Source organism: Somniosus microcephalus, chromosome 7 (genome assembly GCF_052327205.1).
Source record: "Somniosus microcephalus isolate GS21.2 chromosome 7, FLI_Smic_1.0, whole genome shotgun sequence".
Lineage (NCBI taxonomy): Eukaryota > Metazoa > Chordata > Chondrichthyes > Squaliformes > Somniosidae > Somniosus > Somniosus microcephalus.
Genome location: NC_140993.1, coordinates 117,096,074 through 117,119,563, shown reverse-complemented (window position 1 = coordinate 117,119,563; position 23,490 = coordinate 117,096,074). Strand labels below are relative to the sequence as shown.

Sequence of the window (23,490 nt, the reverse complement as noted above, 5' to 3'; positions counted from 1 at the left end):
TCACCAATCTTTCTCTCTTCACATATCTATAGAAGCTTTTTCAGTCAGTTTTTATGTTCCCAACAAGCTTACTCTCATACTCTATCTTCTCCCTCTTAATTAATCCCTTTGTCTTCCTTTGCTGAATCCTAAACTGCTCCCAATCCTCAGGTTTGCTGCTTTTTCTGGCCAATTTATATGTCCTCTCCTTGGATCTTATGATATCCCTAATTTCCCTTGTTAGCCACGGTTGAGTCACCTTTTTTGTTTTATTTTTATGCCAAACAGGGATGAACAAATTCTGTAGTTCATCCATGCGATCTTTAAATGTTTGCCATTGCCTATCCACCATTAACCCTTTAAGTAACATTCCCCAAACCATCCTAGCCAACTCACGCCTCATACCATCGTAGTTTCCTTTATTTAAATTCAGGACCCTAGTCTCTGAGTCAACTACTTCACTCTCCATCTTAATGAAGAATTCTATCATATTATGATCGCTCCGCCCCAAGGGGCCTCGCACAACAAGATTGCTAATTAATCCTTTCTCATTACATAATACCCAGTCTAAGATGGCCTGATCTCCAGTTGGTTCCTCGACATATTGGTCCAGGAAACCATCCCGTATACACTCTAGGAATTCCTCCTCCACAGTATTGTTACTAATTTGGTTAGCCCAATCTATATGTAGATTAAAGTCACCCATGATAACTGCTGTGCCCTTATTGCACGCGTCTCTAATTTCCCGTTAAATGCCATTCCCAACCTCAGCATTACTGTTTGGGGGTCTGTATACAACTCCCACTAACGTTTTCTGCCCCATGGTATTTCTCAGCTCTACCCATACAGATTCCACATCATCAGAGCTAATGTCCTTCATTACTATTGTGTTAATCTCCTCTTTAACTAGCAATGCTACCCCACCTGCTTTTCCTTTTCGCCTGTCTTTCCTGAATATTGAATACCCCTGGATGTTGAATTCCCAGCCTTGGTCACCCTGGAGCCATGTCTCCGTAATCCCAATTATATCATATTCGTTTACATCTATTTGCGCATTACGAATGCTCCTCGCATTAAGACACAAAGCCTTCAGGCTTGTTTTTTTAACACTCTTAGACCTTTTAGAATTATTTACTGTGGCCATGTTTGATTTAAACCCTTGATTTCTCCGACTGCCACTTTTGTTTTCCTCCTTGCTTCCCTTTCCTCTGTCTCCCTGCACAGGTTCCCAACCCCCTACCTAAAATTCTCATTGTTGTTTTCAAATCCCGCCATGGCCTCGCCCCTCCCCATCTCTGTGCCTCCTCTAGCCCTACAAGCCTTTGAGATCTCTGTGCTCCTCCAATTCAGGCCTCTTACGCATCCCCGAGTTTATTTGTTCCACCATTGGTGGCTGTGCTTCAGCTGCCTAGGCCCTAAACTCTTTTTTTTTACCGGGGCGGACACAGAAGGAAGTGGGATTGGGAGGGACAGCGGGATGTGGGTGGAGAGGGATACAAGGAAGTGATCAGAAATGGCGTTATCAGTGATTGACACGATGGGAGTAGCGAGGCCACAAGATGCCGAGATCGAGGGGGTGGCGTGAATATAGGTAGGGAGTTTACATGGAGGGAGAGATTTAGGGAGGTTAGGAGGGCTGTGAATGCAGAGGAGAGAGCGCACACAATGAGTTGAGATGGAGGTTGAGGTCACCGAAGATGAGAGGTCACTCGGTGCAGAGGCTGAGGGAGGAAAACAGTGAAGGTATCTCAGGTTGAAACTTGGCGTGGTTCTTGGGCGGGCAGTAGAGAACTCGGATGTTAAATGAGATGAGAGAGGGGTGGAACAAAAAAAAAGACTGGCATTTATATAGCACCTTTCCAATGAAGTACTTTTTCCAAGTGTAGTCACTGTTGTAATGTGGGAAACACGGCAGCCAATTTGCACACAAGCAAGTTCCCACAAACAGCAATGTGATAATAACCAGATAATCTGTTTGTTATGTGAATAAGGTGAAATAACAACAACAAATGTTGTTATTTCAGATTTCCAGCATCCACAGTATTTTGCTATTGTGGAACAAGGTGAGATATTCAAAGGAAAATGAGCACAGAATGAGCTCCAACATCACAAACATTAACTCACATGCTACACCTTCCATATTTATGGAACTTGAAGGATATGCTCAGTATGCTAAAACTCAAAGTATCAATAAAGCATGCTGATTAGATTTTATATGTATAGATTCAGTTGATTACACAATCACCTTCTTTATAATGACATACACTAGTATAATACCAGAACATTATTGTGGCACTCTTAAGGTAGTTGAAAAGAAACGGTCTTATGATAGAAATAGGAACTTCTATCTTTATTTCATATGAGGATTTTAAAAGACCTAGCTCAAAACGGAGGTGCTCTCTCTTCACTAAGTGACAAAATGAAAGTCAAAGACTTAGTCTATCAGAAAACAAATTTATAAAAGGATTCCCGTTGATGGATGGGAAACAAGTTTAAAGATATTAATGTATATAGCTTGCCAGATGAAGACAATTTTTGTGAAGTATCTTGGGTATAGATGGATATTTGACTGTAGGAAACATCACAGTGACTCCTTGTCCTGTCCTCAACCTGTGATTGTGTCATTAGAGACCTCATTGTAAAGTGTGATTCAAGATTGGTGTGATTCAGTTTTCTAGTTGCTGAACCTCTACTACATGCCAGGGCTTAAGAAAATGTTGAGAGAAGTTGCATGAACTACAGATGTTACTGTTAAACTTATTTTAAGCAGTCAACTCAGTTGGTTGAAAGTCTTAAGTTTGGTTTCTGTGTTGAGCTGTACCTTTCTTATCTTTCTGTTTCTGTAGCTTTAGCCTGTCTGCAACAGTTCAGGATTTTTTTAATTTTCCACCTAAGGTGCTGGAAGAAATTGTACACACTGGAGAGAAGTTGTAATGAAAATAGTGCTACAATGTTTTGCATTTGAGATCAGAATTCTTGAACTAAAGAATAAAGGAAAGCCAACATTTTTAAAACTAACCAGAAGGTCTGATAGTGGGGTACAACACAGGATCAGACTTCAAGGTGACGTCTCCAACAGTCAAATAGCTTGCCAACACTCAAGTGTCTCGGCTTACACCTGAAGTGTCTGTACTTGGATGATGTACCAGAGGGCAACGGGCACATGTGGAACCGTATCCCAAGCAAGGGGTCATTTGTCTTTGGGAAGAAAGGGAAAACAGTGCAGAAATAAAGACTAGCTTGTGCCTAGTATCTCTCAACTAGGAACAATTCTTTCCTTTATCAAGAATGTAAGTTTAGGCCCATCTTAAAGATGATGAACAAAAATTCAAACCTTCAGTTAAAAGCTCAGCAAATATTGAATATTGTAAGTTACATATTTGAACTGATGTGTCCAAATCTTTAATACAAATTTATAACAGTTTAAAGTCACTGCAGCCGTTTTTTTTTAACTCCCAATTGACAAGTTGTGATGAAATAACTGCCTATCATCAACACCCCATTAAAATAGAAGACCGACCTTATACGACCTTCGAAGCTAATGGGCGCCTGTACCAATTCCTATGGGTGCCCTTTGGAGTGACAAATGGGGTATCCGTCTTCCAACGGGAGATGGATCGTATGGTGGATGAATACGCGTTGGAAGCAACATTCCCGTACCTGGACAATGTTACTATCTGTGGGCGTGACCAACGGGAGCATGATCAAAATCTCGCCAAGTTCCTAGAGACTGCAAAGAGGTTAAACCTGACCTACAACGAAAACAAGTGTACCTTCAATACTACACGTCTGTGTATTCTTGGTTGCATTGTGGAGAATGGGGTAATCGGGCCAGATCCTGAAAGATTATGCTCGCTTCAGGAATTACCTTTACCTCACACTGTAAAAGCTTTAAGAAGGTGTCTGGGATTCTTCTCGTACTATGCCCAGTGGGTGGCTAGCTACTCAGATAAAGTCTGACCTCTTATTAAGTCGACGTCTTTTCCGCTATCGGCGGAAGCTCAGGAGGCTTTCTTTAATATCAAACGGGACATTGAGAAGGCAGTGGTATGTGCCGTGGATGAGAAGATCCCTTTTCAAGTGGAAAGTGATGCATCTGATTTTGCATTGGCAGCAACTCTTAATCAAGCTGGTAGACCAGTAGCTTTTTTCTCTCGTACATTGCAAGGACCAGAAGTCCGACATTCTTCAGTGGAAAAGGAGGCACAGGCGATTATCGAAGCAGTCAGGTATTGGAGACATTATCTCGCTGGCCAACGTTTTACGCTCATTACTGACCAGCGATCTGTGGCCTTTATGTTCAATACTAAGCAGAGAGGCAAGATCAAAAATGATAAGATTTTAAGATGGCGAATAGAACTGTCAACATATGACTATGATATTCAGTACAGGCCTGGAGTATTCAATGAGCCATCGGATGCTTTGTCACGAGGAGTATGTGCTAGTCTAGGTATAGACAAGCTTCAAAGTCTCCATGACGCACTCTGCCACCCTGGGGTTACCAGAATGAACCACTTCATTAAGTCCCACAATCTACCCTACTCTATTGAGGAGGTCCGGACAATGACCAGAACCTGTCGTGTTCGTGCTGAATGCAAACCCCGCTTCTATAAGCTGTCCGAGCCAGCTCATCTTATTAAAGCAACTCGACCATTTGAGCGTTTGAGTCTCGATTTTTAAAGGTCCCCTTCCATCGAGCGACCGTAATGTCTATTTTCTTAATATTATAGACGAGTACTCTCGGTTCCCTTTTGTTATCCCCTGTCCGGATGTGACTAGTGCTGTTGTAATTAAATGCCTCTGCCAACTGTTTTCCTTGTTTGGCATGCCTAACTATATACATAGTGATAGGGGTTCTTCCTTTATGAGCGAAGAATTGCGACAGTTTTTGCTATCGAAAGGGATTGCAACGAGTAGAACTACCAGCTATAACCCTCATGGTAATGGGCAGGTCGAGAAAGAAAATGCAACAGTGTGGAAGGCTATCGTACTGTCTCTGAAGTCGCGAGGACTGCCGACCTCTCGCTGGCAGGATGTCCTGTCAGACGTGCTGCATTCCATAAGGTCTCTTTTGTGTACAGCGACGAATGCCACCCCTCATGAAAGGATGTTTAGCTTTCCAAGAAAAGCTACTAATGGAGTATTGTTACCCACATGGTTGACGACCACGGGCCCTGTGCTGTTGCGCAGACATGTAAGAGGCCACAAGACTGATCCACTGGTGGAGGAAGTACAACTCCTCCATGCTAATCCCCAGTATGCGTACATTCAATATCCAGATGGGCGAGAGGATACGGTCTCTATTAAAGATCTTGCACCTGCTGGAGCTCGAAAAGAGTTTGACTCTGAGTTGAGTTTTCAATCGTGGTATTGGACCTTCAGAGACACAAACCCTCAGTGTGGAAAACACTGATGATTCTGGGAATTCGAATGAACCGGAGTTAGTACTCAGGGAGGAGCCTCAGCAAGAGTTACGTCGTTCCAAGAGGGCTATCAGACCTCCTGACAGACTGAATCTATAGCAGGGGGTGAATGTGATGAAATAACTGTGTTCTGGCATTTGTATTGTCTGTTGTTGTTGTACTTGTTAATGTCTGGAATGTTCTACAGGTGTAACCACTAATGCTCCTCCCTAGCCACACCCCTCTGGATCCTCCGGATTGGTGTGAGTCTTACTTATAAGAGCTGGGTCTTACTCATAAGGGCTGGGTCGGTGATGAATGATGGTTGCCCTGTGTTAATTTGATGCCATGTTCTTACTTAATAAAAGCCTTCAGTTTTAAGCTTTAACCTTTTGGATTCAGGCCGTTATTTGGCACATCACAAGTCAAAAGACAATTTCTGGTGTAGTACCAAGCCATAAAGTTTCATGCTCAATTCCTGGTCCAAGCTTAATTAGCCGATTTCAGCAGTGGAGATGCTGCACTTTAGGATCAGTGTCCCTCGGCGAGGGAGGCGGGAAACAAAAGAATTGCTATCTACTGCCTCTTGCTGAAATGTGAGCCGAAAACAGGATCAGGATCCTCTCTAGTGCCTTGTGCAATCAAGTAGCATGCCCATCCTTGCCGTCTAGATTCACAAAAACAACCACGGGTGAGTAACAGAGGCTGCTTTTATCTATGGAACCGTATGCTAATGAAAGTCAGCATCTTCAGGAGAAAACGGGAGAATGTTGGGAACAGCAAGCACTTAATACGAGCTAAACTACCTTCAACAGAATGAAGTGCAGATGCAAGGCTGCGGACTACTTTTAGCTCTTCTCCCATAGTCCTGTTACCCTGTTAAAAAACATATTTATAGATGAGTAACACTGCAGCATTTGAAAAGTATTCAACAACAGGAGCATGTAGAACAAAAAGAAAGTTATTTTGAAATATTAAATTCCAGATTTAATTCTTTTTCAAAAGGACACCACTAATATTCAATAAATTGTATTTAAAACATATTTAAATCTGTATACACACATTTAAAAAAAAATTGTGCTGTATTATCCAACAGCAATTTCTTAGCCGGAGTGAAATTCATAGGTTAAAGATTTTACTGATCAACAGTCTGATCCCTGCTCATTTTGTATCTGCATCTATACAAAATAATTGGTATACTGTAGGCAATATCCAACTATTGCCACTAGAACAATTATGTAACAGTGTGTCACTGTTGTAATGGAGGAAATGAGCGCAAAGTACGAATAAAAACAAACACACAAACATAGAAGTAGATCAACGGTAAAATGCTGAAGTGGAAAGCAGGATATAGTTAAATGGATGAAGTGATATTAACATTTGAAGGCATAATCAGGGAAATAAAAGACATTTACAATACACAATGTGTGAATCATTGAGGCAGTGGGGGAAGTAAGGCTGGTAGAAATAGAAGCAGAAAAATCTGGCAACACAGAGCAGACTCCAGCAGCCCAGAAACCTGGGAGGATAAAAAAGGCAGGCGGACATCAAGGGTGCAGTCCACCCCAGGAGCACAATATTCCGATGGACGGTTCACACCCCAAGCACAAACCCGTCCCTCCCAGTGAAACACTGACACTCCAATTCCACATTGCAGGCATTTCCTGCTGAAGAGAGAGTGGGAGCTAAATTTGAGGCCTTAACTTCTTAAAGTCAGTATTAATTTCAGAGGGTTGCAAAGTACCTAGCGAAAGATAAGATGCTATTTATGGAGGACAAAGGGATTAATTAAGGGGAAAATAGAATGAGAGTAAGCTTTCAGGGAACATAAAAACTGACTGTAAAAGCTTTTATAGATATGTGAAGAGAAAAAGATTGGTGAAGTCAAGCGTAGGTCCCTTGCAGTCAGAATCAGGGGAATTTATAATGGGGAACAAAGAAATGGCAGACCAATTTAAATATATATTTTGGTTCTGTCTTCACAAAGAAGGACACAAATAACCTCCCAGAGATGTTGGGGAACATAGGGTCTGATGAAAGGGTCTGATGAAAGGGAGGAACTGAAAGAAATCAGTATTTGTAGGGAAATGGTGTTAAGGAAGTTGATGGGATTGAAGGCCGATAAATCCCCAGGACCTGATAATCTACATCCTAGGGTACTTAAGGAAGTGGCCCTAGAAATAGTAGATGCATTTGCTGATCATCTTCCAACATTCAATGGAATCTGGAACAGTACCCATGGATTGGAGGGTAGCTAATGTTACTCCACTATTCAAAAAAGGTGGTAGAGAGAAAACAGGGAATTACAGACCGGTAAGCCTGACATCGGTAGTGGGGAAAATGCTAGAGTCCATTATAAAAGATGTAATAGCAGAGCACTTGGAAAACAGTGACTGGATCGGACAAAGTCAACATGGATTTACAAAGGGTAAATCGTGCTTGACTAATCTACTGGAATGTTTTGAGGATGTAACTGGTAAAATAGATAAGGAAGAACCAGTGGATGTGGTGTATTTGGACTTTCAGAAGGCTTTCGATAAGGTCCCGCATAAGAGATTAGCGTGTAAAGTTAAGGCACATGGGATTGGGGGCAAGGTACTGACTTGGATAGAGAACTGGTTGGCAGACGGAAAGCAAAGAGTTGGAATAAGCGGGTCTTTTTCCGAGTGGCAGGCAGTGACTAGTGGGGTACCGCAGGGATCGGTCCTTGGACCCCAACTATTCACAATATATATTAATGATCATGACAAGGGAACTAGATGTAATATCTCCAAATTTGCAGGCGACACAAAGCTGGGTGAGCGTGTGTGCTGTGAGGAGGATGCCGAGAAACTCCAGGATGATTTGGACAGGTTGGGTGATTGGGCAGAAGCATGGCAGATGCAATATAACGTGGATAAATGTGAGGTTATCCATTTTGGTAGCAAAAACAGGAAGGCAGATTATTATCTGAATGGCAATAGATTGGGAGAAGGGGACGTGCAACGAGACCTGGGTGTCCTTGTGCACCAGTCGCTGAAGGTAAGCATGCTGGTGCAGCAGGCGGTTAAGAAGGCAAATGGTATGTTGGCCTTTGTAGCGAGAGGGTTTGAGTACAGGAACAAGGATGCCTTGCTGCAGTTGTACAGGGCCTTGGCGAGACCACATCTTGAGTATTGTGTGCAGTTTTGGTCGCCTTATTTGAGGAAGGATGTTCTTGCCATGGAAGGAGAGTTCAGCGAAGATTCACCAGGCTAACACCTGGGATGGCAGGAATGACGTATGAGGAGAGATTGGATCGATTGGGCTTGTACTCGCTGGAGTTTAGAAGAATGAGAGGGGATCTCATCGAAACTTATAAAATTCTAACAGGACTAGACAGACTAGATGCTGGAGGGATGTTCCCGATGGTCGGGGAGTCCAGAACCAGGGGTCACAGTCTAAGGATAAGGGGTAGGCCATTTAGGACAGAAATGAGGAGGAATTTCTTCACCCAGAGAGTGGTGAACCTGTGGAATTCTCTACCACAGAAGGCAGTAGAGGCCAATTCATTAAATATATTCAAGAAGGAGTTGGATATATTTCTCAAGGCTAAAGGGATCAAGGGGTATGGGGAGAAAGCAGGGACCGGGTACTGAATTTGGATGATCAGCCATGATCGCATTGAATGGCGGAGCAGGCTTGAGGGTCCGAATGGCCTACTCCTGCTCCTATCTTTTATGTTTCTATGTTTCAAGCTTGTGTTGAGCTTCATTGGAATATAGATGGGTAAAGACAGAGAAGTCAGAGTAGGAGTGCACAGGGAATTGGCAAGCAACACGGAGCTTGGGGTCGCACTTGCAGACAGAATGGAGATGTTCAGCAAAGCGGTTACCTCATCTACATTTGGTCTCCCCAGTACAATAGTTTGGAGGAAGTTCACGTAAATCACTGTCTCACATGGAAAGTGTGTCTGGGGCCCTGGACATTGGTGTGGGAGGAGGTGAATAGATAGATGTTGTATCCCCTAAGCTTGCAAAGAGCCTGGGCAAGGAAAGCTGTTAGTGGGAGTGTCATATCAGCAACAGTCTCTTCAGAAGCTAAAAAGAACAAGATGTGTTTAATGATGGGATCATGAAATGGCAGGTAATGATCTGTCAAATGCAGAAGCTGGTTGGAAGGAAGGTGAGGTCAAGGGAGATCCTATCATTATTGTGGTGGGCAAGGTGGCAATGGAAGGAAAAAAAAAGCATTAGAAATGGGATGGGCCCAGTCAACATAAGAAACAGGAGCAGGAGTAGGCCAATCGGCCCCTCGAGTCTGCTCCGCCATTTAATAAGATCATGGCTGATCCAATCTTGGCCTCAACACCACTTTCCCGCTCTCTCCCCATACCCCTCGACTCCCTTGAACATAAGAAATAGGAGCAGGAGTAGGCCATACGGCCCCTCGGGCCTGCTCCGCCATTCAATAGGATCATGGCTGATCTGAATCTAGACTCACGTCCACTTCCCTGCCCTCTCCCCGTAACCCCTAATTCCCTTATCTGCTAGGTGATGCGCTATCAATAACTCAAAAGACTGAGATTAAGCGAGTAACTAACAGGCTTTTATTAACAAGAGAATGAAGGTGTGCCTCGAGTGGTCGACCGGTCCAGAATACAGAGGGACTGTGGAGCAGTCACCTTTATACCTGGACTCGTGGGAGGAGTCAGCCGAGACATGTACAGGCATGTACACAGTGGAATACAAACAGTGGTTTACCACATTCACCCCTTGTTTAAAATTGAGTCCGGCGAGGTGAAGTGTATTAAAAGTTAGTGTATTGGAGTCTCTCCGGGAGGTCTTGTCTGCCACTGTGATCGACGTGGCGACGGCAGGGGTAGTGAAGCTTCCGGCGTCGAGTCCCGCGTAGGCTGGGGCACTGGTGTGTAGTCCTCGTGGGTGTCGAGCGGGTCGCGGGGCCCAGGCGTGCCGTCTGCTGGGGCTGGATATCGGATCGTTGGGGGGGGGGGGGGGTGGTAGTGGGTTACTGTGGCCCCTGAGGGTGCGAGGTCTCGTATGGAGACTGTGTCCTCCCGCCCGTCCGGGTACGCAATATAAGCATACTGGGGGTTGGCGTGGAGAAGGTCGACCCTCTCGACCAGGGGGTCCGTTTTATGGGTCCTCACGTGTCTTCTCAGTAGGACCGGCCCTGGGGACGTCAGCCATGGCGGTAGCGATGTCCCCGATGTGGACTTCCTTGGGAAGACAAACATTTTCTCATGAGGGGTGGCGTTAGTGGCAGTGCAGAGCAGTGACCGAATAGAGTGGAGCGCATCGGGGAGCACATCCTGCCAGCGGGAGGTCGGAAGGCCCCTAGACTTTAAGGCTAGCAGGGCAGCCTTCCAAACAGTCGCATTCTCTCTTTCCACCTGTCCGTTCCCCCGGGGGTTGTAACTGGTGGTCCTGCTTGTGGCGATACCCCTAGCGAACAGGTACCGACGGAGTTCGTCGCTCATAAACGATGAGCCCCGGTCGCTATGGATATAGCTGGGGAAACCGAACAGGGTGAAGAGGTCGTTCAGACATTTAATGACCGTGGCACTGGTCATGTCCGGGCAGGGGATGGCGAACGGGAAACGGGAGTACTCGTCAATAATGTTGAGGAAGTACACATTGCGGTCGGAGGAGGGGAGAGGCCCTTTAAAATCAACGCTCAGGCGCTCGAAGGGGCGAGTGGCTTTTATCAGGTGAGCCCTGTCTGGTCTATAAAAGTGCGGTTTGCACTCAGCGCAGACTTGGCAGTTCCTGGTCATGGTCCTGACCTCCTCAATGGAGTAAGGCAGGTTGCGGGCCTTGATGAAGTGGAAGAACCTGGTGACCCCCAGGTGGCAGAGGTCATTGTGGAGGGCCCGCAGTCTATCGATCTGCGCGCTGGCGCAGGTGCCACGCGATAGAGCATCCGGGGGTTCATTGAGCTTCCCGGGCCGGTACAAGATCTCGTAATTGTAGGTGGAAAGTTCGATTCTCCACCTCAAGATCTTGTCGTTTTTGATTTTGCCCCTCTGCTTGTTGTTAAACATAAAAGCAACTGAACGCTGGTCAGTGAGCAGGGTAAATCGTTTTCCGGCCAGGTAGTGCCTCCAATGACGCACAGCCTCCACAATAGCCTGGGCCTCCTTCTCAACAGCGGAGTGCCTGGTCTCCGGGCCCTGGAGGGTTCGTGAAAAGAAGGCCACGGGTCTCCCCGCCTGATTGAGGGTAGCGGCCAGGGCAAAGTCGGACGCATCGCTTTCCACCTGGAAGGGGATGGATTCGTCCACTGCGTGCATGGTGGCTTTGGCAATGTCTTCCTTGATACGGTGGAAGGCTAAGCGGGCCTCTGCCGTCACGGGAAAAGAGGTGGACTTGATCAGCGGACGGGCCTTGTCTGCATAGTAGGGGACCCACTGGGCGTAATAAGAGAAAAACCCTAGGCACCTCTTCAGGGCCTTGAGGCAGTGGGGCAGTGGGAGTTCCATAAGGGGACGCATCCGGTCGGGGTCGGGACCGATGACTCCGTGTTCCACAACACAGCCAAGGATGGCGAGGCGGGTTGTGCGGAATATGCACTTCTCCTCGTTATACGTCAGGTTGAGGAGTTTGGCGGTGCAGAGGAATTTTTCGAGGTTTGCGTCATGGTCCTGCAAGTCATGGCCGCAGATGGTCACATTGTCCAGATATGGGAAAGTGGCCTGCAACGCATTTTGATCGACCATCCGGTCCATCTCCCTTTGGAAGACGGAGACCCCGTTGGTGATGCCAAAGGGAACCCTAAGGAAGTGATAGAGGCGGCCATTTGCCTCAAAGGCAGTATACTGGCGGTCCTCAGGGTGGATAGGGAGCTGGTGGTACGCTGATTTCAGGTCAATGGTCGAGAAGACGCGGTACTGCGCGATCTGGTTGACCATATCAGCTATGCGGGGGAGTGGGTAAGCGTCCAGCAGGGTGTAGCGATTTATTGTCTGGCTGTAGTCGATGACCAGGCGCTGCTTCTCGCCGGTCTTAACGACCACAACCTGGGCTCGCCAGGGGCTGGTGCTGCCCTCAATAATTCCTTCCTTCAGGAGCCACTCCACTTCGGTTTTAATGAAAACCCTGTCCCCGGCACTGTATCGCCTGCTCTTTGTGGCGATGGGCTTACAGTCGGGGGTGAGGTTAGCAAACAGTGGGGGCGGGGGGGGTGACTCTGAGTGTGGAGAGGTTGCACCTGGTGCGCGGCGGGCAATTTGGAAGCTGCTGGCTGCAGACTGTGAGTGGGGGGAGGGGTCCACCGTACGCCATCGTAACACTTTTAAGGTGGCACTGAAAATCTAACCCCAGTAGAACGGCAGCGCAGAGGTGGGGCAGGACCAGAAGGTTAAAATTATCGTACACAGTCCCGTCTACTACGAGTGTCACCACGCAGTAGCCGCCAATGTCCGCCGACTGGGACTCGGAGGCCATAGAAATCCGCTGGTGCGCAGGCAGGACTGGGAGAGAGCAACGCCGCACCATGTCGGGGTGGATGAAGCTCTCCGTGCTCCCAGAGTCAAAAAGGCAGATTGTTTCGTGACCATTTACCTTAATGTCCATTGTGGACCGGGCCAGCTGGTGCAGTCTCGCTTGGTCCAGCGTAACGGAGGCCAGCGTAGGGGTCGGTGTGTCGCTGCGGGTATCAGATGAGGCGGTGTTGGGGGCCTGCTGCGTCCCGGCTGGCGTCCAAGATGGCGGCGTCCATGATCCCCATGTGGTTGGAGGCATCCAAAATGGCTGCTGTTCCGGTGGTTCGCACATGGCTGGGGAGGCCCAAGATGGCGGCCCACACGGCCCACACGCGGCGCTGCTGGGGTTCGGGGTGGCTTTGGCCCTGCAGACGCTGGCGTAGTGTCCCTTCTTCCCGCAGCCCGAGCAGATCGCATTTTTCGCCGGGCAGCGCGCTCTGGGGTGTTTGGCCTGGCCACAGAAGTAGCATTTCTGGCCTTGGGGCACTGCTGTCTGGCCTTGGGACACTGCTGCGGTAGTTGGGCCGTTGCTGGGATGTGGCTGGGGTGGCACGGCGCTATGAGACGGTCCTACCGTGTCCCAGGCTGTCGTTCCCCGCGGCGTCCACGGTGCAGAGGAGTAGGCGTCCATGCCCCGGTAGGCTGCTTCCAATGATAGTGCGAGTTCAGAGGCCTTGTTGAGGTCGAGGTCACTCTGCTCCAACAATCGCTGTCGGGTGTAGTTGGACCTGTGGCCCGCTACAAAAGCGTCCCGGATAAGTTCCTCTGTGTACACGGCAGCCTTTACATCCTTACAACCACAGGCCCAGCCAATCACAGACAGTGCCTGAAGGTATTCCTCGGTCGATTCCCCAGGTTGTTGTTTACGACTCCCCAGAAGGTGCCTGGCGTACACTTCGTTCACTGGGCGCGTGTACTGGTCCTTGAGGAGCTTGATAGCATCCGCGTACGAGGTCGCGTCCTGGATGACCGAGTACACTTGGTGGTTCACTTTGGAGGTCAGGACATCCAGTTTGTCCTCGTCCGATTTGACCGTTGCAGCGGAGGCGATCAGGAATTTTTCAAAGCACCTCAGCCAGTGAGTAAACTTGGTGGATGTGTCCGACTCCCGATGGTCTAAGTCTAGGCATGCTGGTGTGAGGATCTTCTCCATTATAAAAATCTTGTTAATAAAATTGATGCGCTATCAATAACTCAAAAGACTGAGATTAAGCGAGTAACTCACAGGCTTTTATTAACAAGAGAATGAAGGTGTGCCTCGAGTGGTCGACCGGTCCAGAATACAGAGGGACTGTGGAGCAGTCACCTTTATACCTGGACTCGTGGGAGGAGTCAGCCGAGACATGTACAGGCATGTACACAGTGGAATACAAACAGTGGTTTACCACACTAGGAAAATGTCTATCTCCATTTTAAATTTATTTAATGTTGCAGCTTCCACAACTCTCTGGGGTAGCAAATTCCATAGATTTACTACCCTCCGAGTGAAGAAGTTTCTCCTCATCTCAGTTTTGAAAGGGCAGCCCCTTATTCTAAGATTATGCCCCCTAGTTCTAGTCTCACCCATCAGTGGAAACATCCTCACCGCATCCACCCGATCAAGCCCCCTCACAATCTTATATGTTTCGATAAGATCGCCTCTCATTCTTCTGAACTCCAATGAGTAGAGTCCCAACCTACTCAACTTTTCCTCATACGTCAACCCCTTCATCTCTGGAATCAACCGAGTGAACCTTCTCTGAACCGCCTCGAGAGCAAGTATATCTTTTCTTAAATATGGAAACCAAAACTGCACGCAGTATTCCAGGTGTGGCCTCACCAATACCCTGTATAACTGCAGCAAGACTTCCCTGTTTTTATACTCCATCCCCCTCGCAATAAAAGCCAAGATTCCATTGGCCTTCCTGATCACCTGCATACTAACTTTTTGTGTTTCATGCACCAGGACCCCCAGATCCCTTTGTACTGTAGCACTTTGTAGTTTCTCTCCATTTAAATAATAACTTGCTCTTTGATTTTTTCTGCCAAAGTGCATAACCTCACACTTTCCAACATTATATTGCATCTGCCAAATCTCTGCCCACTCACTTAGCCTGTCTATGTCCTTTTGCAGGTTTTTTATGTCCTTCTCACTCACTGCTTTCCCTCCCATCTTTGTATCGTCGGCAAACTTGGATATGTTGCACTCGGTCCCTTCCTCCAAATCGTTAATATAGATTGTAAAGAGTTGGGGTCCCAGCACGGACCCCTGCGGAACACCACTAGTTACTGATTGCCAACCCAAGAATGAACCATTTATCCCAACTCTTTGTTTTCTGTTAGATAGCCAATCTTCCACCCATGCCAGTATATTACCCCCAATCCCGTGATTTTTTATCTTGATCAGTAATCTTTTGTGTGGAACCTTGTCAAATGCCTTTTGGAAGTCCAAATACGCTACATCCACTGGTCCCCCTTTATCCACCCTGTATGTTACATCCTCAAAGAATTAGAGCAAATTTGTCAAACATGACTTCCCCTTTGTAAAACCATGCTGACTCTGTCCTATGAAATTATGTTTATCCAAATGCTCTGTTACTGTTTCCTTAATAATGGACTCCAACATTTTGCCAACCACAGATGTTAGGCTAACTGGTCTATAGTTTCCAGCTTTTTGTCTACTTCCCTTCTTAAATAGGGTGTTACATTAGCAGTTTTCCAATCTGCCGGGACCTTTCCTGAGTCCAGGGAGTTCTGGAAAATGATCACCAATGCATCCACAATCCCTACCGCCACTTCTCTCAAGACCCTAGGATGTAGGCCATCAGGTCCGGGGGATTTATCTGCCTTAAGTCCCATTATTTTACTGAGTACTATCTCCTTAGTGATTTTAATCGTGTTTAGCTCCTCCCCCCCCCATTGCCCCCTGTTTGTCCAGTGTTGGGATATTTTTAGTGTCCTCTACTATAAAGACTGATACAAAATATTTGTTCAGCGTCTTTGCCATCTCCATGTTCCCCACCACTAGTTTCCCGGTCCCATCCTCTAAGGGACCAACGTTCACTTTAGCCACCCTTTTTCTTTTTATATAGCTGTAGAAACTCTTGCTATCTGTTTTTATATTTTTTGCTAGTTTACTTTCATAATCTATCTTCCCTTTCTTAATTAATCTTTTAGTTATTGTTTGCTGGCTTTTAAATGCTTCCCAATCTTCTATCCTCCCACTAGATTTGGCTAATTTATATGCCCTTGTTTTCAGTCGAATACTATCCTTTATTACTTTACTAAGCCACGGATGGCTGTCTTTTCTTTTACTCCCCTTTTTCCTCAGTGGAATATATTTATCTTGAAAGATGTGAAATATCTCCTTGAATGTAGACCACTGCTCTTGTACCATCTTACACTTTAATCTGTTTTCCCAGTCCACTTTAGTCAATTCTACTCTCATACCTTCATAGTCTCCTTTATTTAAGCTTAGTACGCTGGTTTGAGATCCAACTCTCTCACCCTCAAACTGAATTTGGAATTCAACCATATTATGGTCACTCATTCCAAGGGGATCCTTTGCTAGGACATTTTTTATTAATCCTGTCTCATTACACAGGACCAGATCTAAGATTGCCTGCCCCCTGGTTGGTTCAGTTACATACTGCTCAAGGAACCTGTCCCTAATACACTCTATGAACTCTTCCTCAATGCTGCCATGCCCAATTTGATTAGTCCAGTCAATATGAAAGTTAAAATCCCCCATGATTATAGCTGTTCCCTTATTACAAGCCCCAACTATTTCCTGATTTATACTCCGACCAACAGAGTTGCAAATGTCTGTCAATCTCTGCCTTGAACATATTCAATGACTCCGCCTCCACAGCTCTCTGGGGTAGAGAATTCCAAAGATTCACGACCCTCTCAGAGAAGAAATTCCTCCTCATCTCCGTCTTAAATGGGCGACCCCTTATTCTGAAACTATGCCCCCTAGTTCTAGATATGCCCAGGGTCCTGTCTATCAAAACAGAGGGGAAACCTTGGTTGAGGAAAATGGAAAACATTTCAGAAGCTCTGGTATGGAAGGTGGCATTATCAGAGCAGATGCGGCAGACTGAAAAACTGAGATAAAGGAGTGGGACACTTACAGGAAGCAGGGAAGAAGTAGTATGATCCAGATAGTTGCGGGAGTCGGTGGGCTTGTAATAAATGTTAGTGGAAAACCCATCCCGAGAGACAGAGAAGGAGAGAAGCTCATTAAGGGAACGGGAGGCTGAGAAATAGATTATGTAAAGATGAATGGAAATTTGAAGCATGATAAATGAAATTCCCAAGATCAGGGCAGGAACAGAAAGCAGCACTGACACAGTCACCATTGTAATAGAAAATAAGAGGTCAGGGAGGGGACCAGAGTAGGACTAGAAGAGTGTTCAGAATTTCCTATCTAAAGAATGACATAGCTAAGATTCACAGTGGTTCCCGAACAATACCTTTTAATCTGGAAGAAGTGAGTGGAATTAAAGGAAAAGTTATTCAATGTGAGATTTGATTTATTTCACTACTGTACGCAATTAAAAAATAATCTAGTTGCTTTTATGGTCTCCAAGGTTACCACCGATATACAAGATGAAAGAAAAAAAGCAAAGGGTGTAAATTCCCCACCAATACAAACTGCTCAGCAGCCTTTGACTCCTCCTCCCCATCCTAAAACCAATCCTACCCTATCTCTAATTTACTCCATGAAGCTCTACTCCTACTGTCCCAATGCATTCACTACATTTTCCTCAAATGATTTTTACAACCATGCCCATACAATCACCTCAGTGCTCCATCTCTGGCAACTTCCTATTCATCCTCCACATGAATTTATAATTTGAGTTTTAGATTCACAGTCTATCCATATTGCTAATAAATTACATTATCTTACCTCCATTAATGAAACTTCTTGGAAACCTTCTCCACATTGATTCCATGATTTTGCAACTGAAGGTGTACATTTCTTAGCAAGGCTACTTGTTCTCTTGCAAGCAACCTCCACATCATGTAAAAAAAAGAATCCCTGTACCATTCCAGTAGTCCTTTTCCGCTGAAAAGCACACAAATATGTTGGGTTAAGGAACAAACTGACAGGAAATGCTAAATTTGCATCAATTTAATTTTTTTCCCCCCACAGAGTAAATGCTTCGCAACAGAATCAGAACATGAATTTTAAAAAAAATTGTTTAACTTTCTTTTTTCCTTTCTTCATCATGGTGAGGACCGTCAGGGCTAGAGAATGCAATGATTTTGTATTTTAACACCAAAATGTGTTAACGTTAAGTACTCCAAGGTCAGGAGCTGGATGGAAAGTAGAGGTGTTCTGCTCTGCCCCAACCTTGCATTTGTGACATATAGGCAAATTGGTGCTGTGAATCTGAGTACAGGAAACTCTCGATTTACCGGCACCTAAATAACCGGCAATCTCTGTTAACCGGCAAAATTCAGGAGTAGGTTCAGGTAAGTTTTACTTAATATTAGTGGCCATTCCTGGATCTGTGGCTGTGTAACCAGGGTTCCTGCACCTGTTGCTAAGCAACGGGGATGCCTGGATCTTGTGGCCGGGGTTCCTGCACCTGTTGCTAAGCAACAGGGATGCCTGGATCTGTTGCTGTGTACGGTGCTCTTGTACCTTTTACTATACCTCTCTGTAATCCGGACTTTTTGATAAACTGGCACCACGCCGGTCCCGTCGGTGCCAGATAAAAAAGTTTCCTGTACCTGGAAGTGGACTGTGACTGCCCAATCAGAAAAGATACAAGAGTTTCATGCCATTAGTTTGGCTAGATCCAAACCCAGATTCCAGAGGTGAAAGTACACTTTGTTAACCCAATACACTATACAGTCTCCAAGAAGAATATAAGAATTTGGTGCAGGAGTAAGTCATACGACCCTTCGAGCCTACTCTGCCATTCACTAAGATCATGGCTGATCTTTGACCTCAACTCCACTTTCCCACCCCAATAAGCTTCAAGTCCCAAACTGAATACATCAGATAAATGAGCATTTGGTCTAAAACATTTAAAATTTCAGTTTACTGGCAATAATACAAACTTATTCAAATGGATATCCTATTGTCCAAGCTCATACTGCTGTAATAACTGCAGCTGGTATTCTACCCCATTCCAAGGGGTCGAGAACCAGAGGACACAGATTTGAGGTGATTGGCAAAAGAGCCAAAGGCGACATAAGAGAAAAACTTTTTTACGTAGCGAGTGGTTAGGATCTGGAATGCACTGCCTGAAAGGGTGGTGGAGGCAGATTCAATCACGGCTTTCAAAAGCGAGTTGGAAAAGTACCTGAAAGAAAAAAATTTGCAGGGCTACGGGGAAAGGGCGGGGGAGTGGGACTAGCTGAGGTGCTCTTGCAGAGACCCAGCACGGGCTCGACAGGCCAAATGGCCTCCCGTGCTGTAATCATTCTATGGTTCTATGATTCAATCCACTCCTGCTTACACTGCAAAAACAGGATTCTTTGAAATCACCCCATAGAGCATGTACAATCTTTCCGTCTAATTGTGTAAACTGTAACTCTCACAATAATTCCAGAACAGAAGGGCATCCCACAGTCCAAATGTGTAAACAAAACCTTAATCATTCTGTGGCCACACGAACATGCCCACATCCTACCTACTATGCAGAGTGAAAGTAATGGGCGTGGACATTCCCCAATCCCATTATAACTAGTGTCCTATAAACAGATTGAAATTTTGCACATTTCCACTGTGCATAATGAAAATGTCTCATTTCAATAGATACCATTCCCCTATTCTACTGTGTGTACTGAGAGTCCTGTAGTGAATGGACATGGACATCTCCCAATATCCCTGTAACTGACAGCACTGTGAACAACTTGCATTCATATCGCAGCCTGACTTTTGTTAAATATTTCAAGGTGCTTCACAGAGGAGAAACGTCAAGCAGAAGAACCATTCGGCAGGTGACTGAGGGGATAGCCGAAGATGGGGAGAAGTAGTAGCAAAGCTGAGAAATTTATCAAAGTTTTCCAAAACAGCCGAAGAGCTGTGGCAGCGCTCTACCTCTGAGTCAGAGGTTGTGGGTTCAAGCCCACTCCAGAGACTCGAGCATAAAATCTAGGCTGACACTCCAGTGCAGTACTGAGGGAGTGTTGCACTGTTGGAGGTGCCGTTTTTCAGATGAGACGTGAAACTGAGGCTCCATCTGCTCTCTCAGGTGGGTGTAAAAGATCCCATGGAACTATTCTGAAGAGGAGCAGGGCAGCTCTCCCCACTGTTCTGGCCAATATTTATCCCTCAACCAACATCACTAAAACAGATTATCTGGTCATTATTACATTGCTGTTTGTGGGAGCTTGCTGTGCACAAATTGGCTGCTGCATTTCCTACATTACAACAGTAACTACACTTCAAAAGTACTTAATTGGCTGTAAAGTGATTTGGGCCATTCTGGGGTCGTGAAAGGTGCTATATAAATGCAAGTCTTTCTTATTTTTTCATCATTGATTGTGGAGCTAGTGAAGGAGGAAAGAAGGGAGGAGCAGCTGTATAGGAGGCCAGAGTAAGAAGAGTAAAGGTCACAAACTGGGACATAAGAAGTGGAGGTTGCAGGGATAGGGCAGGAGAAAGCCCTGGGGAGATTTGTAAACAAGGATAACAATTTTCAATTCATTGCATTGGGAATAAGGAGCCAATGGAGGTCAGCAAGGACGTTGGTCATTAACAATGTCATAATCAATGGCAATGGCACCTCCCAGGCCATTGTACCTGGTAGCCTTGTGATCAATGGACATGGGCATCTCTTGTCTAATGCTACACATACTAAGATCCAGTAATATTTACGGGTACAGTAACATAGTGGTTATAGTACTGGACTGGCAATCCAGAGGCCTGGACTAATAATCCAGATTATTCAAATCCTAACAGAGCAGTTTGTGAATTTGAATTCAGTTAATTAAATTTAAAAATCTGGAAAAGCAAGTATAAGTAATGATGACCACGAAGCTATCGGATTGACGTAAAAACCCAACTGGTTCACTTTTCCCTGGTTTCACTGGAAACCTGCCATCCTTACCTGGTCTGGCCTCTATGTGACACCAGACCCACAGCAATGTGGTTGACTCTTAACTGCCCTCTGAAATGGCCCAGCAAGCCACTCATTGTACTAAATCGCTACAAAAAAAGTACAAGAATAAAACTGCACAGACACAAGGGCCAGTCGACCCTGCAAAGTCCTCCTCTGGGGACTTGTGCCAAAATTGGGACCTCCACAGACTAGTCAAGCAACAGCCTGACAGTCATACAGAATCATACCTATCAGCCAATGTCCCAGACTCCATCACTATTGCTGGGTATGTCCTGTCCCACCAGCAGGACAGGTCCATGAGAGGTGGCGGCACAGTGGTATACAGTCGGCAGGGAGTGGCCCTGGGAGTTCTCAACATTGACTCTGGTCAAACATTCAGGAGAAACTTCTTTATCAGAGAGTGGTTAGAATGTGTAACTCGCTACCACAAGGAGCAGTTGAGGAGAAAAGCACAGATGCATTTTAGAAGAAACTTGATAAATGCACAAGGGAGAAAGGAATAGAAGGTTATGCTGATAGGGTTAGATGAAGAGGGGTGGGAGGAGGCTCGTGTGGAGCATCAACTACTAACATGGATCAGTTGGGCCGAATGGCCTTTTTGTGTGCTGCACATTCTATGTAATTGGGTACGGTAGCATAGTGGTTAAGTTACTGGACTAGTAATCTGGAGACGAGAGTTCTACTCTCACCGCAGCAGCTGTGGAATTTAAATAAATCCAGAATGGTGACCATGAAACTATCATATTGTTGTAAAAACCCATCTGATTCAGTAATATCCTTCAGGGAAGGAAATTTGTCCTGTGACATCAAACCCACAACAACGTGGCTGACTCTTAACTGCCCTCTGAAATGGTCTAGCAAGCCACTCAATTGTAACAAAAGACAGTCAGTTTTGTCAGTGACTTTGATGGAAATATTTACTCAGTTACTGGAAAGAACAGACAAGTTAATATTTCAGATATAATCCTTCATCGGTACTGGGAGAATTTACAGTTGAACATTTAAAAAAGGAACAGGACAAAGGAATGGGGATGGGAAACACACACACGTGTAGAAGTATGTAAAGTGCTTAAATAGCTGGTGATAACATAAGATGATAGGAAGAAGCATAATAAAATAAAATAAAGTTGTAGCAAAACAAAGAACATGAGATGAAGGGGTGCAAGGCAAGTCTGAAATGAAAAGTTGGCAAAGTGGAACAGAGTCCAGCAGCTGGAGGAAAAAAATCAGGCCAAAACCAAGAGTGCAGACAGCCCCACCAGCATGAAGTTCAGGCAGAGGGTCTCCAGCCCAAACACCAAGTGGGAGAGGGCACGCAGCAGCACAGGAAATGGGACAGACCCAGTCAAAGGTCCCACCATGGCAGTGGGGAATCCCTGACTGAGGAAAAAGGTCATCATTTCTGAAGCTTTGGAATGCAAAAATGGCATTATCAGAACAATTGCAACAGAGGAGAAGTTGGGAGAAAGAATGTAATCCTTACAGGAAACAGTGGAACCTTAAAGCCTCCTGTCACTTGCCACTTCAAATCCCTGCCCCATTTTGAACTATCAATCTTTGGTCTTCTATATTAGTCCACACAAGCTCAAGGGACAGCACCTTCTCTTTCTATTAGGCACTTTTCAGCCCTCTGGGCTTAATTTTATCAGGCCTTTCACTTTAGTTCCCACTTTTGTTTTAGTAGATGATGCTGGCATAATAGGAAGTGCGAGCGCGCATTTTGGGGTGTCTGGAAATGGGGTAGCACTTGGTGGAGACCCTCTGTCTTAACTCCATGTTGGTGAGGCAGTCTGCACTTTTGGTGTTGGCCTGACTTTTTCTTCAGACTCTTCCAGTTTTTACTGTTTCTATTTCAGATCTACCTCACCTCCATCACTTCGGCCAATTAACCATCCTCTGTTTACCATTTAATCGCTTTACACTACTCTCTTGTACGAGTTTGTTTCTGCCGTTCCTTTTGTTGTGTTCCTTTTTAAATGTTGTGCATCTCTATTTCTGATGACAAATCCACACCTGAAACAGTAACTTGTGTGTTTTTCAACAAAGATTGACTAGCTGAGTGTTTCCAGCGTTTTCTGTGTTTGTTTCAAGTTCTCGCAATTCTGCGTCCCTTGAGGTTGTAGCATTCCGAGTTATTGAATTTCCCCTCCTTCTGGCCGGTTGCAGACCCCACAAAGGATGGCAGCCTTACTCGGTAGGGAGGAGACCCACCTCCCAGCCGCACTGCCACTCTCTGTCCAACCCCTCTCCCCCAGGTAAACGCGGTGCAGTTGTCTCATTAAACACCATGTACCTTTCTGGGGCCGGACATTCTGCCGCTCAGGGCCTTGACTTTCCGCTCACGGCTCCACGTTATCACGGCAATATGGGCGGAGCAAAAGGAGTGTCGCCACTGAGGCTGCGCAGACTTATCCAATGAGAGGCTGGGATGTGAACCGGAAGTAGGCGAGGGAGGAAGGTTCTGGTGTGTGGTGGGACCTGCACTCACAGGGCCCACACACACAGCCCTCATCTTTAGCTGTCAGAAGCCTGCTGTGTAATTGCAGCATTTTCTGTTTTTATCCCAGGTGGAAAGGTTTGCCCC

The 23,490-nt window shown here is 45.7% G+C and overlaps 1 protein-coding gene across 3 annotated transcripts in view; it reads right to left on the bottom strand.

The window, feature by feature from the left end:
• The window catches only part of spidr (scaffold protein involved in DNA repair), a 354,308-nt gene extending 331,036 nt beyond the window's left edge, over positions 1-23,272 (bottom strand). For 2 of the 3 annotated variants that reach the window (XM_085992882.1, XM_085992884.1), the window contains exons 1-3: positions 23,200-23,272; positions 17,735-17,893; positions 6,188-6,257 (exon numbers count right to left, since the gene is read on the bottom strand). In XM_085992882.1, the coding sequence (XP_085849008.1) occupies positions 6,188-6,257; positions 17,735-17,893; positions 23,200-23,217 (247 nt within the window). In that variant the 5' untranslated portion in view covers positions 23,218-23,272. Of the gene's footprint in view, positions 1-6,187; positions 6,258-17,734; positions 17,894-23,199 lie in introns of those variants that run through there. The other variant, XM_085992885.1, reaches the window with a different exon arrangement.
• Between the last annotated feature and the right edge of the window lie 218 nt (positions 23,273-23,490).